The sequence below is a fragment of the Hemitrygon akajei genome, chromosome 15, assembly GCF_048418815.1.
Source record: "Hemitrygon akajei chromosome 15, sHemAka1.3, whole genome shotgun sequence".
Taxonomy (NCBI): domain Eukaryota; kingdom Metazoa; phylum Chordata; class Chondrichthyes; order Myliobatiformes; family Dasyatidae; genus Hemitrygon; species Hemitrygon akajei.
The window spans coordinates 93,093,655-93,111,149 of record NC_133138.1 but is presented as its reverse complement, the minus strand read 5'-3'; the positions used below and the strand labels follow the sequence as shown (position 1 = coordinate 93,111,149).

The 17,495-nt window shown below is 42.8% G+C and overlaps 1 protein-coding gene across 1 annotated transcript in view; it reads right to left on the bottom strand.

Moving 5' to 3' along the window:
- The window catches only part of LOC140739092 (A-type potassium channel modulatory protein KCNIP1-like), a 249,115-nt gene that overhangs the window by 96,937 nt on the left and 134,683 nt on the right, over positions 1-17,495 (bottom strand). The window contains exon 5 of the mRNA XM_073067037.1: positions 10,204-10,311. Within this exon, the coding sequence (XP_072923138.1) occupies positions 10,204-10,311 (108 nt within the window). The remainder of the gene's footprint in view (positions 1-10,203; positions 10,312-17,495) is intronic.

Sequence of the window (17,495 nt, the reverse complement as noted above, 5' to 3'; positions counted from 1 at the left end):
TGCAACAATATGTTAATAAGATGCTTAAAAATGTAACCAAGGCAAATACATGCTTGATAGAGCTCTTGAGAAAAGCACATAATTCAGATAATGGTAGTAGAATCATTTCAAGCATGTATAAGGGGTTGTCAAATCTTAAAACACATTCGACTTCATACATTAAAACAAAATGGGAGAAGGAGGGATAATTATATCTGAGGAAGAATGGACAACAATATGGAGATATCAATGGAAGTGTACCAATTCACAGAAATGGAGGGAGTTTGGATGGAAAAAACTTGATAAGATATTTTATTACACCCTCTCAGAAATCCCATTATGATCGTAACCTCCCTGTTTGCTGGAGAAATTGTGGAAATCAAAATGCAAATCATTATCATATGTTTTGGGACTGCCCTGTTATCAAAGACTATTGGAGGGGGATACACAATGCCCTACAAGACATCTTTAAATGTGAAATACCCTTGGAGATTGACTATATATTTTGGATATATACCTCAAGAATGGTTGAAAAGAGATAAATATTTAATGTTTATTTACTGTTGGTGGCTGGTAAAAAGACTCTTACTAGCAAATGGTTATCACAGGAGAGCCCAACTTTAAATACATGGATGGAAATTACAATGGACATTTAGAAAATGGAGAAGATAACAGCATCTGTTAATCATAAGCTGGAACAATTTGATTCATACTGGGAAAAATGGTTTAACTACATAATGCCTCATAGGCCTGATTTTATTCTCACAAATCAATGAATCTGTTGTAAAAAAAAAGATCACTCCCTACTTGTACATAGTTCTTTCGTTTTGCTTGTTTTTTCTTTCCACTCTTTTCTATAAGTGTATACCTCAGATAAATACTTTGTGGAGATTTGTGATATATATGATTATATGATATATATGTACAATGTCTGAAATACATCTTATAGAAATGTTTGTTTGATGAATTTCAATTCAAAAAATTACCAAAAAAATAATTATGTTAAATTATGATCCATTATTGAGTAGGATAAGAAATAATCTGAATAAGTGGGGGGCACTGTGACTCACTCTGGGGTAAAGTCAATGTAGTTAAAATGATCATAGCACCTCAGTTTAACTATCTTTCTATGATGCTTCCTTTAAATATTTCAGATTTGATCTACAAGCAATACAACAAAATTATTAGTGACTTTCTATGGGATAAGAAGAAGCCCAGAATTAAAATGAGTAAGATGTGTATGTCCAGGGATACCAGATGTCAGGGCATATAAATTATCCTTTGAAATGACCAAATTAGCTGAACATCGGGACAGGGCTGATGTTGATTTAGATTGGGTAGTTATAGAACAGAGCTTGGCTGCACCACATTCTCCCCTTAACATTCTCTCACAACATGTGGAAAATTAGACTAATCTAAATCCTATACTATTTCACTCCAGGTCTGTGTGGAGTACAATTCATAAAGCTTGTAAAATGCCACATTTAAATCAGTTATACTCCTCGCTCTGGAATAACCCTGTGATACGCATCGGGAAAAGAATGGTGTACTGGAAAGAATGGAAGATTAAAGGTGTAAATACAGTAGGTGATCTCTATAAGAATGGGATTTTTATGTTGTATGTGGATTTGCAGAGGAAATATAACTTAGCAGATAAAGGGAATTTCTGGAAGTATTTACAAATAAGACATTGCATTAATGGCATATTCAAGAATGGTGGGCCACAAAGTAACCTTTTAACTGAATACTTTACACTACCACAGTAGTTCATAAAGCATCAGTGTTTTATAAAATGTTCAAGCACTCTGTGGGTGAACCGTGTAACAGTCTCAAAGCAGTATGGCAGAAGGATCTTGGAAGTCATACTGAAGATAATGAGTGGTCAAATATTTTATCAAATGTGGATAGACATATCAGGGAAGCCAGAGGGAAATTTATTCAGTATAAGATAGTACACATATTATTGGACACCAACTAGATTCCACAAAATGGGGATTGTTGATCATTTATGCTGGAAATATAAAAATGAGGTGGGCACTTATTTTTACATGATTTGGGAGTGTTCCATGGTTCGTCCATTTTGGTGTAAAGTTCTTGATTTGTTGGGGAATTGGTTGGGTCCTACACTGCCCTTGTGCCCACGGCTTTGTCTCCTGGGTGATAGGACAATGATACCTAATGTAGACAATGACAAATTTACTATTTTAAAGGTGGGTCTCATCACAGCTGCAAGAATTATATTGTAAAACTGGAAAGAATCCAGATGTCCCACTGTGAGGGAATGGACTGAGATTAAGATTTCATCATATGAACACATTTTGGGAAGAATTAACAGTGAGGGAAAAGTGCAAGACGTGTGGGAACAATTTTGGTTGTATGTTAATTTAAACTTAAATTAGAAGTATTTTTCTGTTCAAACATGAGGAAATCTGCAGATGCTGGGAATTCAAACAACAACACACACAAAATGCTGGTGGAACGCAGCAGGCCAGGCAGCGTCTGTAGGAAGAAGCACTGTCAACGTTCGAAATATAGAATATAGAAATGTCGACAGCACTTCTCCCTATAGATGCTGCCTGGCCTGCTGCGTTCCACTAGCATTTTGTGAGTATTTTTCTGTTTCTTAGTTTTATATGTTTTGCTGTCACGGGATGGCTGTATAAATATGCTGTACTGAATCTGCTCTATGATATGATGTGCTGCTTTGTAAAAGAAGAATAAATAATAATAAAAATTTGAATTACAAAAAAAACCCTATAGTTAGTATGGTTTCCTCAAGGGAAAATCCTGTCTGACAAATTTGTTGGAATTGTCTGAAGAAGGAACAAGCAGGATAGACAAATGAGAGTCATTTCATATTGTGTACCTGGACTTTCAGGAGGCTTTTGGAAGGTGCCAAACATGAGGCTGCTTATCAAGCTACAAGTCGATCAGACTCTAGCAGTGGCTGATTGGCAGGAGGCAAAGAGTGGGAATAAAGGGTGCCTTTCTGGTTGGCTGCCGGTGACTGGTGGTGTTTCACTTGGAAAGATTCTTTTACATTATATGTTAATGATTTGGATGATGGAATTGATGGCTTTGTGCAAAGTTTGCAGGCAATATGAAGATAAGTGGAAGGGCAGGTAGTTCTGAGGAAGTAGAGAGGCTACAGATAGGGCTGAGACAGATTAGGAGAATGGGCAAAAAAAATCACAGATGGAATACTGTGTGGGAAAGTGCATGGTAGAAGAAATGTAGAGTTGACTATTTTATAAATGGAGAGAAAATACAAAAAACTGAGAGACAAATCGGACTTGGGAGCCCTTGGCAGGATTCCCTAATGATCAATTCGCTGGTTGAATCTGTGGTGAGGAATGCAAGTACAATGTTAGCATTCATTTCAAGAGGACTAGAATATAGATAGAAAGACAGATAGATACTTTATTAATCCTGAAGGAAATTATAGTGTCAGAGTATCATTACAATTGTACAGATATAAATATATACAAATGGAAGAGAAGTAAAAAAGAACAAAAAATAAGATACCTCCAACAGTCTAACAGGAGGTAGGTCATCACCTCCCCGGCTGTAGGTTGACTCATTATAGAACCAAATGGTCGAGGTTAAGAATGACTTCATAGATCATTCAGTGCAGTTGTCTTAGCCTGTTCCTAAAAGTACTGCTCTGTCCAGCCAAAAAGTGGCATGCAGAGGGTGAGGAACATTGTCCATAACTGCCAGGATTTTCTACAGGGTCCTTTGTTCTACTATAGCCTCCAGTGTGTCCAGTTTGACCCCTACAACAAAGCCAGCCTTTCTAATGTTTATTGAGCCCATTGGTATCACCTGTGTTGATGCCATTGCCCCAGCACAACACTGCAAAGAAGATTGTACTGGCAACAACAGATTAGTAGAACATGTGAAGGAGATGCCTGCATGCTCCAAAGGACCTCAGTCTCCTTAAGGCCAATTTATACCTGTAGGTATGGCATAGTCGCGTACCCTAAGCTGTGGCCTGACATGCACCTCCCCAAAAATTTAACTACGTGTCGTGGCGACGCAGACCGCAACAACTGTGATTGGTCTGTTTGGTAGCATCACATTTTCTCCTACGCATTTTGAGTTTTAGCTTCAAGTGGAAGTCAACAGGCTGTAGCAGCTAGCTACAAACTGGCTTCAAGCACAGTGTCCTCCATAATTTCAGAGGTCTGTAAAGCTTTATGGAAAGCATTGCAGCCGGGGTTCCTTCCCTGCCCAATGGGAAGCTATTGCAGCTGCCTTTTGGCAACTATGGAACTGTGTCGGCAGTTTCTGTGCTCAGTTTCAGTCACCATTGTTTGAAGTACACAAAGAAACTCAACACAGTGGCATAGAAACCCCACCGCCAACTAGCGTTTTGGTGGTGAACTGCAGAGCGACGCAGACACAGACACCAACGCACAGGTATAAATGCTCACAACGGCGTAGGCTAGGGCATAGAGCCTATGCAGAAGCATAAATCTGCCTTAGGAAGTAGAGGTGACTCTGGCCATTCGTGTACACAGCCTCTGTGTTGGTGATTCACTCAAGTCTGTCACCCAGGTACTTGTACTCACAACATCCATGTCCTCACCATCAATAGTAACAATGAGCACTGCAGAGTTAGTCTTCCTAAAGTCCATTACCATCTCCTTTGTCTTACTAATGCTGAACTACAGATGATTTAGCTTGCACCATTTGAGAAGTCCTCCACCAGGGCCTTGTGTTCATTCTCCTGTCCTCCCTGTAAACACCCAACAACTGCTGAGTCATAGCGAATTTCTGCAGACGACATGACTCAGTGTTGTATCTAAAGTCCGAGGTATACAGAGTAAATAACAAGGATGTAATATTGAAGCATATTAAGGCCTCACTTGGAATATTGAGAGCAGGTTTGGGCCCCTTATCGTAGAAAGGATGTGCTGAAATTGGAGAGGGTTCAAAGGAGGTTCACAAAAATGATTCCAAGATTGAATGGCTTGTCTGATGGCTCTAGGCCATATTCACTAGAATTCTGAAGAATGGGCGGTGACCTCATTGAAACATATTGAATGGTGAGAGGCCTTGATACAGTGGATGTGGAGAAGATGTTTCCTATGGTGGGAAAGTCTACGACCAGAGAACACAGCCTCAGAATAGAGGGGCATCCTTATGGAACACAGATGAAGAGGAATTTCATGAGCCAGAGGGTGGTGAATCTGTGGAATTCATTGCCACAAACAGCTGTGGAGACTAAATCTTTATGTATGTTTAAGGCAGAGGTTGATAGATTCTTGATAGGTCAGGGCATGAAGGGATACATGGAGAAGGCAGGAAATTGGGGCTGAGAGGAATATTGGATCAGCCATGATGAAATGGCGGAGCAGACTCGATGGGCCAAATTGCCTAATTCTGCTCCTATATCTTATGGTCATAGATAGACAGTAACTTTTCCCAGGGTTGAAGTGTCTAACTCTGGAGGACATACATTTAAGGTGAGAGGGGTAAGTTCAAAGGAGATATGAGGAGCAATCTTTTTTTAAAATTTTTATTTTTTATAAACACAGAGAGTGGTGAGTGCCTAGAATGCACTGCCTGGGGTAGTGATGGAGACACATGGGGCATGAATGTGAGGGGAATGAAAGGATATCAATGTTCAAAGTAAATTTATTATCAAAGTACATATGTATATGTCACCGTATACAACCCTGAAATTGGTTCTGCTGCAGGCACAGTTATTAAATGCAAGAAATAATAGAATCAATGAATGACCACACCCAACAGGACAAACAACCAATATGCAAAAGACAACTGTACAAATACAAATGAAATAATAATAATATATAAATCAGCAATAAATATTGAGAACATGAGATGAAGAGTCTTTAAAAATGAAAGTTGTAGGGAACAGTTCAGTAACGAGGTGAATGAAGTTATCCTCTCTGGTTCAAGAGTCTGATAGCTGAGGGGTAATAACTGTTCCTGAATCTGGTGGTGTGGGTCCTGAGGTTCCTTTATCTTCTTCTTGAAGGCAGCAGTGAGAAGAGAGCATGGCGTGTGTGGTGAGGGTCCTTGCTGATAGATGCTGCTTTCCTGCAACAACGCTCCGTGTACATGTGCTCAAAGGCGGGGAGGGCTATACCCATGATGGACTGGATCATATCTGCTACATTTTGTAGCATTTTATTTATTTATTGAGATACAGCCCTTCTGGCTTTTTGAGCCACACCTCACAAGACAATTTACAATGACTGATTAACCTACCAACAATACATTTTTGGACTGTGGGACAAAACCCACATGGCCACAGGGAGAATGTACAAACTCTTTAAGGATAACAGCAGGAATTGAACCTGGGTCACTGGTTCTGTAAAGTGTTGTGTTAACCACTGTGCTGCCCCATTTTCCATTCAAGGGCAATGGGGTTTCCATACAGGCCATGGTGCAACCAGTCAATATGGTCTCCACCACATATCTATAGGTTTGTCAAAGTTTTAGGTGTAATGCCAAATCTAAGCAAACTTCTAAGGAAGTAGAGGTGCTTCTGTGCTTTCTTCATAACTGCTGGGCCCAGGACAGATCCTCTGAAATGATAACACCAGAATTAAAAGTTGCTGACCCTCTCCACGTCTCATCCCCTGATGAGGACTGGCTCATGGGCCTCCTGCTTTCTCCCCCTGAAGTCAATAGTCAGCTCCTTGGTCTCGCTGACATTGAGTGAAAGGTTGTTGCACTCAACCAGATCTTCAATCTCCTTCCTACATACTGATTCATCATCAACTAGTGACGGTAGTTTCGTTAACAAACTTGAATATGGCGTTGGAACTGTACTTGGCTACACAGTCAGAAGTACAGTCAGCCCTCCTTATCCGCGGGGGATTGGTTCCGAGATCCCCCACGGATACCAAAAAACGCGGATGCTCAAGTCCCTTATTTAACCTGTCTCAATGCGATGGTCTTTAGGACCCAGCGGAACCCTGGACTTTATTTAACCTGTGTCAGTGCAGTGGACATTAGGACCTGGCAGCACAGCTCTGAATCCACAGTGTTTCTGTTCATGAAAATAATCACGAGCACGATTGAAAATAAGGTGGATGCTCAAACAACGAGTGCTGGAGAGAGAACTTCCGGGTTTTCCTGATCCATGGTTGGTTGAATCCGCAGATAAGGAGAGCCGACTGTAGAAAGCAAGTGGAGCAGGGGCTAAGCACACAACCTTGTGGTGCACCTGTGCTGATGGAGATTGTGGGGAGATGTTACCACTCTGAACTGACGGGGGGCTGCAAATGAGGAAATTGACGATATAATTGTACAAGGAAGTATTGAGGCCAAGGTCTTGGAGCTTAGTTGTTAGTTTTTGAGGGGATGCTAGTTTTAAATGCCCCGTAGTCAATAAAGAGCATCCTGACGCTTGCATTTTTGCTGTCCAGATGTTCCAGCTGCTATGGACCTGTTGTGCCAGTAGGCAAATTGGAGCGGATTCAATTCGCTACTCAGGTAGGAGTTGAAATATTTCATCACCAAACTCTCAATGCACTTGATCACAGTAGATGTAAGCGTTCATGATGTTGTGTAGTCATAAGGGATTAGTTTAGTTGGCCATTTGATTATTAATTTAATTAGTTCGGCACAACACTGTGGATCAAAGGGCCTGTTCCTGTGCTGTCTGTTCTATGCTCAATGTTTTATGTATGTCGTTTAAAACTGTCAAAAGACTGCTCCGTTGTATTATGAGAGACAGAGACTCAGTGTCCTCAGGGGAAACATTTTGCAACAGTCCTGTCTTAAATGCGGAAGCATTTGTTTTTTTGAGTTAACCCTTATCTCTCGATTCCCCCCCCCCCCATGAAGACACATCCTCTTCACGTCTACCTTGTCAAGATGGCTCAGTTTTTGTGTTATTAATTGAAACACCACAATTCCTTTTGCATTCTAGCCTGTCTAACAAGACAACCTGTCCATTTCAGTTAACATTTCCCAAACTGCTCACAATGTATTCACATACAGTGCAGAGACCAGTACTACACAGAAAGTCCAGCTGTGCCCCAAAGATGTCCAGAGCACTGATGACATTCCACACTGTTGCTCTCACCCAGTAAGAATGAGGACAGACGAGAGAAAATCTGCAGAGAATGAGGACAGAGTTCCCCAGTCTAACCAGATGAAGCAGCTATTCACTGCCTTTCCCTGGATACCTAAACACAGATTGGATGAACCCCTCTACTCACATTGTCGCATCTGGAATTTCCAGTTGGCGGACAATTTCCCTCCACGCCGCTCTGTCCTGACACTTGTCGTTAACGTCGTTGTTTTGATCCTTTATTGAGACTGACATATTGGGAAATCATGTATTGACAGGTTACCACAGCGGTTTGCCTTTGCCTTCTGCCGGCTGAGTTTAAAGAGATCACCACCTCTCTTCTTCGTAGATCATCTGCTTGCAAAGCAGCCATTGTCTTCGTAGCTCTTCCGCCTTCCCCACCAGTCTCCTGCTGGGTCCACTGTCGGCCATCACTCGCAACCCCAAGCAAGGGACCCTTACCAGGTGCTACTAGCTTGGTCAGCTGGACCTGGGATGTTTCGCGGCCGGCAGCTGTGGCGGGGACACCGGGGATGGAGCAGCAGGGCCTGGGCCTGGGCCTGGGCCTGGGCCTGGGCTCGAAGTGGCTGCTGAGCCTGGGCGTGGTGGCGAAGGGCTGTGAGCAGGCGCCGCAGGTGAAGGCGGGCTCCCGGAAAAAAGTAACAGGAAACACATTTTCGTCCTTAAGATCTTGTCCAACCCTCCTTTGGAAGGGATGCATTCTCTCGGTTCCCACTGTGTTTCTCCCACCTCCACTGCTTCCATCCTCAGATCACATTGATGATATGGAGCTCCAAGTTGCTGGACACCCAGTCCATTCACTTTCTGGTTTAGACCTGTTCACTGTTCCAATGAAATTAGCCGACCCTCACCCTCTGCCCGTACATACTACACCTCTGGAACTCTGTGTTCAATAATTTCAGATAACCAACCATTCCAGTTTGTGTCTGAAATGGCCAATTATGGTGTCAAATCCAGGAATGCGGGATGGGTGTAAGGCAGGTCAGGCAGGGGCTACGGGAAGGAGGGAGAAAGGATTTTAAGGTGATGAACGAGCTCTCTCCACAGACTCTACTGAATGATTTTATTTAAGATCTGTAGATATTTTTGCTTTTCAACCACCCAGGGAATGGCAGTCCACTGAATTAGCACTCTCTCTATCACAGGTGCACCATGCTGCAGTGTACATAACTGATGCAGCAACTGAGCAAGGTTTCTGTGAGGCACTTGCTAAATCTTCAAACTCTATGAATGTAGCAAATGGATGATAACTATCAACAAGTTGTACTCTACAACACACACCTTTCTGATTTACACATCCATTCGTTATCTTTCTGCATTGCTGGGTCAAGACTCCACTGTGGTCATCTGCAGGCCACCACTTCCCATTGCCAAACAGGACTGGGCAGCGAAGGCTGAACTTGTTCGGTCCCCTCTTCTCGTCTAAGCATTACATTACAAGAGGTTTCAGAACAGACTCAAACACATGTTCCCCAAACCCAACTGTATTCTCCACAATTGTGATGCAAATCTCTCTGCTGCATTGCCACCGAGTTGATACATGCTCCTTCACATCAAAGTCCAAATTGGTAGCACACGAACTCCTCCACTAACACTTATCCCTCATGTCAGTTCCAGGGAGCACCACTGGTTTCTCAGCCTTGCTGTCTGCTGATCTGGTCACTAAAATCTTTTGTAGTGTTACAACAACACTCACTCAGAACTAACCAACTGAACCTCTCAAAGTATCCTCCCCCCCCCCCCCCACACTGGTGAACACACGTCCTGATGTTCTATAAAAACACAAAATGCTGGCAGAACTCAGCAGGCCAGACAGCATCTATGGGAGAAGGTAGTGACGACGTTTCGGGCTGAAACCCTTCATCAGGATGAACCCCGAAACGTTGTCACTACCTCCTCCCATAGATGCTGTCTGGCCTGCTGAGTTCCGCCAGCATTTTGTGTTTTTATTTATTTCCAGCATCTGCAGATTCACTCGTGTTGTCCTGATGTTCTAACTGTCCACTGAAGCTCTCTTTTGAATTTCCTTTGGATGAAGCCCATTTCTCAGGCACACTCTCATCCAATCTGTCCACCCTGTCTCCTCCTCATGGCGTTGGTGACAGTACAAAGCAACATAATGCAGCTGCCATGTGTAAGCTGCTTACCTCTTTATTGATGAATCCATCCTTGTTAATGTCATATAGGTTAAATATCCACGTCAGCTTCTCATGAACGGTTCCTCTCAGTAACACTGAAAGGGCCATCACAAAGTCCTGAGGATACAAAAGCAGCAAATGATTCACTCCCCGAGAGTCATCTGTTGTAGCCAAATGTCAGTGACTACCTTTGGATCCTCACCTCTCCTTAACCCCCTGTCAGTGACCACAACCTATAACCAACATCCAGAGACCCGCCCGCAGTATGGTGTAGCTGACAGCTCACATTGCCCTCCAAAGAAAGCCCAAGTAAGTTGGAGGCAGATTCAAGGGTCCAGTGTGTGAAACAGAAGACACAGATTGCAAATAAGCACCGTAACTATTTAAAAATGAATAGTGAAATACTAAACTGGGCATTCAGCTAAACTAGTGCTCATATAAACTATCGTTTAGATTGCATAATTGTACAAAACTACAAAGCTGAACATTCAATCACCCTTTCACTTAACAGATACACCATTGAGACTCCACAAGATACAAAGCTGAAGAACCAAGCATGCTACAAATGACTACTTAACTAAATAGACATAGGGGCTTGTCTATATCTGCAATGCTCTTCCTCAATGGTCCTTCACCCTGAAGCCAGTCTTGGAGACAATGGAAAGTGACCAAGATTCCCATACATGCTATTTTTATACCCCAAAGGTGCCCAGAACCAGAAACCAGTGCTATGGCATCCAAGCCAACCAATGGGAAAGATCGGCCTCATGTTTTAAATAAGTCAATCAACAATCCACATCACAGAAATGATTTTCGATCAGCAAATGTCAACCCTCCCACATGACATCCCACCATATAGGAAAGGAGAAAAGGTAGTGGTTTCAATTCTGCACGGGGCCCTGCAGTGGCAATTCAATGAACTGACAGCAATGGGAATCTGAGATAAAACCAAAGCTGCTGGAAACACTGAGCAGGTCAGGAAGCATTGATGGAGGAAACATGATCAGTGAGTTCTGACCTCAAGACCCAAAAGTCTAGTGTTGGCTGCTGAATGCTTCCAGAGGCTTCTATGTCAACTGTGAGAGAAGCAACGGGTGTAGACACAGACTGAGACAACTGGTGACAAACTACTACACAACTTCACAGTGTGAAAAGTGTGTGAATATCCTCAGTACAAACCTCACTGTGTGAACACAACCACATAGTGTGAATATCCTTATACAAAGAAGCTCACTGTGTGAACACAACCACATAGTGTGAATATCCTTTTACAAACAAGCTCACTGTGTGAACACAACCACATAGTGTGAATATCCTTATAAAAACAAGCTCACTGTGTGAACACAACTACATAGTGTGAATATCCTCAGTACAAACGTCACTGTGTGATCACAACTACATAGTGTGAATATCCTCAGTACAAACCTCACTGTGTGATCACAACTACATAGTGTGAATATCCTTATACAAACAAGCTCACTGTGTGAACACAACCACATAGTGTGAATATCCTTATACAAACAAGCTCACTGTGTGAACACAACCACATAGTGTGAATATCCTTATACAAACAAGCTCACTGTGTGAACACAACCACATAGTGTGAATATCCTTATACAAACAAGCTCACTGTGTGAACACAACTACATAGTGTGAATATCAGTATGAACCTCACTGTGTGATCACAACTACATAGTGTGAATATCCTCAGTACAAACCTCACTGTGTGATCACAACTACATAGTGTGAATATCCTCAGTACAAACCTCACTGTGTGAACACAACTACATAGTGTGAATATCCTTATACAAACAAGCTCACTGTGTGAACACAACCACATAGTGTGAATATCCTTATACAAACAAGCTCACTGTGTGAACACAACCACATAGTGTGAATATCCTTATACAAACAAGCTCACTGTGTGAACACAACCACATAGTGTGAATATCCTTATACAAACAAGCTCACTGTGTGAACACAACTACATAGTGTGAATATCAGTATGAACCTCACTGTGTGATCACAACTACATAGTGTGAATATCCTCAGTACAAACCTCACTGTGTGAACACAACTACATAGTGTGAATATCCTTATACAAACAAGCTCACTGTGTGAACACAACCACATAGTGTGAATATCCTTATACAAACAAGCTCACTGTGTGAACACAACTACATAGTGTGAATATCAGTATGAACCTCACTGTGTGATCACAACTACATAGTGTGAATATCCTCAGTACAAACGTCACTGTGTGATCACAACTACATAGTGTGAATATCCTCAGTACAAACCTCACTGTGTGATCACAACTACATAGTGTGAATATCCTCAGTACAAACCTCACTGTGTGATCACAACCACATAGTGTGAATATCCTTATACAAACAAACTCACTGACACAACTACATAGTGTGAATATCCTCAGTACCAACCTCACTGTGTGATCACAACTACATAGTGTGAATATCCTCAGTACAAACCTCACTGTGTGATCACAACTACATAGTGTGAATATCCTCAGTACAAACCTCACTGTGTGAACACAACTACATAGTGTGAATATCCTTATACAAACAAGCTCACTGTGTGAACACAACCACATAGTGTGAATATCCTTATACAAACAAGCTCACTGTGTGAACACAACCACATAGTGTGAATATCCTTATAAAAACAAGCTCACTGTGTGAACACAACTACATAGTGTGAATATCCTCAGTACAAACGTCACTGTGTGATCACAACTACATAGTGTGAATATCCTCAGTACAAACCTCACTGTGTGATCACAACTACATAGTGTGAATATCCTTATACAAACAAGCTCACTGTGTGAACACAACCACATAGTGTGAATATCCTTATACAAACAAGCTCACTGTGTGAACACAACCACATAGTGTGAATATCCTTATACAAACAAGCTCACTGTGTGAACACAACCACATAGTGTGAATATCCTTATACAAACAAGCTCACTGTGTGAACACAACTACATAGTGTGAATATCAGTATGAACCTCACTGTGTGATCACAACTACATAGTGTGAATATCCTCAGTACAAACCTCACTGTGTGATCACAACTACATAGTGTGAATATCCTCAGTACAAACCTCACTGTGTGAACACAACTACATAGTGTGAATATCCTTATACAAACAAGCTCACTGTGTGAACACAACCACATAGTGTGAATATCCTTATACAAACAAGCTCACTGTGTGAACACAACCACATAGTGTGAATATCCTTATACAAACAAGCTCACTGTGTGAACACAACCACATAGTGTGAATATCCTTATACAAACAAGCTCACTGTGTGAACACAACTACATAGTGTGAATATCAGTATGAACCTCACTGTGTGATCACAACTACATAGTGTGAATATCCTCAGTACAAACCTCACTGTGTGAACACAACTACATAGTGTGAATATCCTTATACAAACAAGCTCACTGTGTGAACACAACCACATAGTGTGAATATCCTTATACAAACAAGCTCACTGTGTGAACACAACCACATAGTGTGAATATCCTTATACAAACAAGCTCACTGTGTGAACACAACTACATAGTGTGAATATCAGTATGAACCTCACTGTGTGATCACAACTACATAGTGTGAATATCCTCAGTACAAACGTCACTGTGTGATCACAACTACATAGTGTGAATATCCTCAGTACAAACCTCACTGTGTGATCACAACTACATAGTGTGAATATCCTCAGTACAAACCTCACTGTGTGATCACAACCACATAGTGTGAATATCCTTATACAAACAAACTCACTGACACAACTACATAGTGTGAATATCCTCAGTACCAACCTCACTGTGTGATCACAACTACATAGTGTGAATATCCTCAGTACAAACCTCACTGTGTGAACACAACTACATAGTGTGAATATCCTTATACAAACAAGCTCACTGTGTGAACACAACCACATAGTGTGAATATCCTTATACAAACAAGCTCACTGTGTGAACACAACCACATAGTGTGAATATCCTTATACAAACAAGCTCACTGTGTGAACACAACCACATAGTGTGAATATCCTTATACAAACAAGCTCACTGTGTGAACACAACCACATTGTGTGAATATCAGTATGAACCTCACTGTGTGAACACAACCACATTGTGTGAATATCAGTATGAACCTCACTGTGTGAACACAACTACATAGTGTGAATATCCTCAGTACAAACCTCACTGTGTGATCACAACTACATAGTGTGAATATCCTCAGTACAAACCTCACTGTGTGATCACAACTACATAGTGTGAATATCCTCAGTACAAACCTCACTGTGTGAACACAACTACATAGTGAATATCCTTATACAAACAAGCTCACTGTGTGAACACAACCACATAGTGTGAATATCCTTATACAAACACTGACACAACCACAGTGTGAATATCCTTATACAAACTCACTGACACAACCACATAGTGTGAATATCCTTATACAAACAAGCTCACTGTGTGAACACAACCACATAGCGTGAATATCCTTATACAAACAAGCTCACTGTGTGAACACAACCACTGTGTGAATATCCTCAGTACGAACCTCACTGTGTGAACACAACTACATAGTGTGAATATCCTCAGTACAAACCTCACTGTGTGAACACAACCAAATTGCCAACCCTTCCACAGAGTGACCTCCTTCACAGTTTGAGCATCCTCATGTTCTGAACACCAGCAGGGTGTTAAAAGCACCACTGAGTGAACAATACCACAATGTGAATACACTCACTGTACTAAGAACTACATGTGGTAAACATCTGTGTGACTAGACATAGCTCAAAAGCTATCTATAAATTTGCAGATGACACCATTCTTGTTGGTAGAATCTCAAAGGCTGATGAGGAGGCATTCACAAGCAACCGATCAGCTGGTCGAGTGGTCTATCTTAAACCAAGTGTCAGCAAGACCAAGGAATTGATAATTTACTTCAGGAAAGGGAAGTCAGGAGAACAGACACTAATCTTTCCTCTGGGTGGGTGACCAGATCCACACAATATTCTCCAAATTAGGACATAACATCCCAACATAAACTTCAACATAACATCCCATCTCCTGTACTCAGTACTTTGATTTAAGAAGGCCAATGTGCCAAAAGTGAACCTATGTACCTGTGACACCACTTTCAAAGAATTATGGATATGGATTCCCCAATCCATCTGTTCTACTGCATTGACTCAATTTCCTCAAATTCTACCCTACCTAGACCCTTAACAGTCCGTGTGGCCCAGTTAATACCAGGGAAATTAGAATCTCCCACTACTACAAACCTACTATTCACACAACTATGAACAATTTCTCTAGACACCAGCTCTTCAATTTCCTGTTGACTAAGGAGTTCTTAGTTCATGTTGCAGAAGTTGAATTCCGTTGTTTTGTGTTCCTTTCCATGACTTGCCTGATGATGCTCCATGTACCAATAGCTATTTGAAGTCGGCAGAACAAACTTATCACAGAACAACAGTACTTCCTTATTTTTGGTCAATCAACTATGCAGTACCTGTAATTGCAGCTTTAACTTCATAAGGCACTTATGGAAGAACTGGAGCTCGGCATACTTTCCACTGATGTAGTCCTCAGACACTGGAGTCTCTGTGATCTCCTATCCACTGCACTCATTCTAAGAGTAATGTTGAAATATAAAACATACCAGATCTTACAGTCTCTTCACAGCCTCCTCTTGCTGAAACCTCTGAAGTCAAAGCCTCAACTCCCCACTCTTAGACTAGTTCATTCCTCTCAAGCTAAACCCTCAGTTCTTACACTGGCACACGATCACAATATCTGCTCCACTTAACCTTACCTTCCTTTTATTGATTAAAGTACTCTGCAATTAGACATCAATGAGATTTGACTTTTTAAAGTTTCACATGCTCACCTTCGCTCCCGACTCCCATAAAATTAAACTAATAATGTCATAATGGGGGTGTAGGGAGAGGACCCAAAAGCAAGACACGGACACTGAACTACCAGGAACAGGACGAGGCGTGAGAAGGAAGCAAGGAAAGTGAGGAAAAAAGGACGCAGGACATGACACGGGCCCCGGACGAGACAAGGATTCCGGGCCTGGGCTAGCACTTGACAAGGATAGTGCAACCAGAACATGGAACTGGGGACTCGGAACCTGGGCTTTGACTCCAAGCCAGAGATTGGACAAGGACCTAGAACCTGGGTCTTGACTCGGGCTCGGACTCCAGAACCTGGCGAGGACAAGACATGGCTACAGGACGAGGAGAGGCACAGGACTGGACGAGAGACTCCTGGACAAGGGAACCCCAGCATAGGATGGGGGAATACCAGCACCAGGCTGGGCAAGGTACTCCTGGGCTGGGCGAGGCACATGGACAAGATGAAAACACAGAGCCTTGGTCAAGGGAGAGACAACAGGACTGGACAAGAGACTCCTGGACAAGGGAACCCCAGCATAGGAAGAGGGAATCCCAGCACCAGGCTGGGCAAGGTACTACGGTGCCGGGCGAGGCACATGGACATGACGAGAACCCAGAGCCTAGGTCGAGGGAGAAACAGGAACGTGGAACACCGAACCAGGACCCCTCCTTGGGTACAGAACGTAGGGCCGGGACCCATTAGTCAGAATGCTGAACATGACAAGACAGCTCCCAACGCTAGGAAGCGGCAAATGGCCGAACCTTCCCAGTGAAGGCGTGGACACAGACAGTTCCCAACGCTAGGAAGCGGCAAATGGCCGAACCTTCCCAGTGAAGGCGTGGACACAGACAGTTCCCAACACTAGGAAGCGGCAAATGGCCGGACCTTCCCAGCGAAGGCGTGGACACAGACAGTTCCCAACGCTAGGAAGCGGCAAATGGCCGGACCTTCCCAGCGAAGGCGTGGACACAGACAGTTCCCAACGCTAGGAAGCGGCAAATGGCCGGACCTTCCCAGCGAAGGCGTGGACACAGACAGTTCCCAACGCTAGGAAGCGGCAGATGGCCGGACCTTCCCAGCGAAGGCGTGGACACAGACAGTTCCCAACGCTAGGAAGCGGCAGATGGCCGGACCTTCCCAGCGAAGGCGTGGACACAGACATTTCCCAACGCTAGGAAGCGGCAGATGGCCGGACCTTCCCAGCGAAGGCGTGGACACAGACATTTCCCAACGCTAGGAAGCGGCAGATGGCCGGACCTTCCCAGCGAAGGCGTGGACCCAGACAGTTCCAAACGCTAGGAAGCGGCAAATGGCCGGACCTTCCCAGCGAAGGCGTGGACCCAGACAGTTCC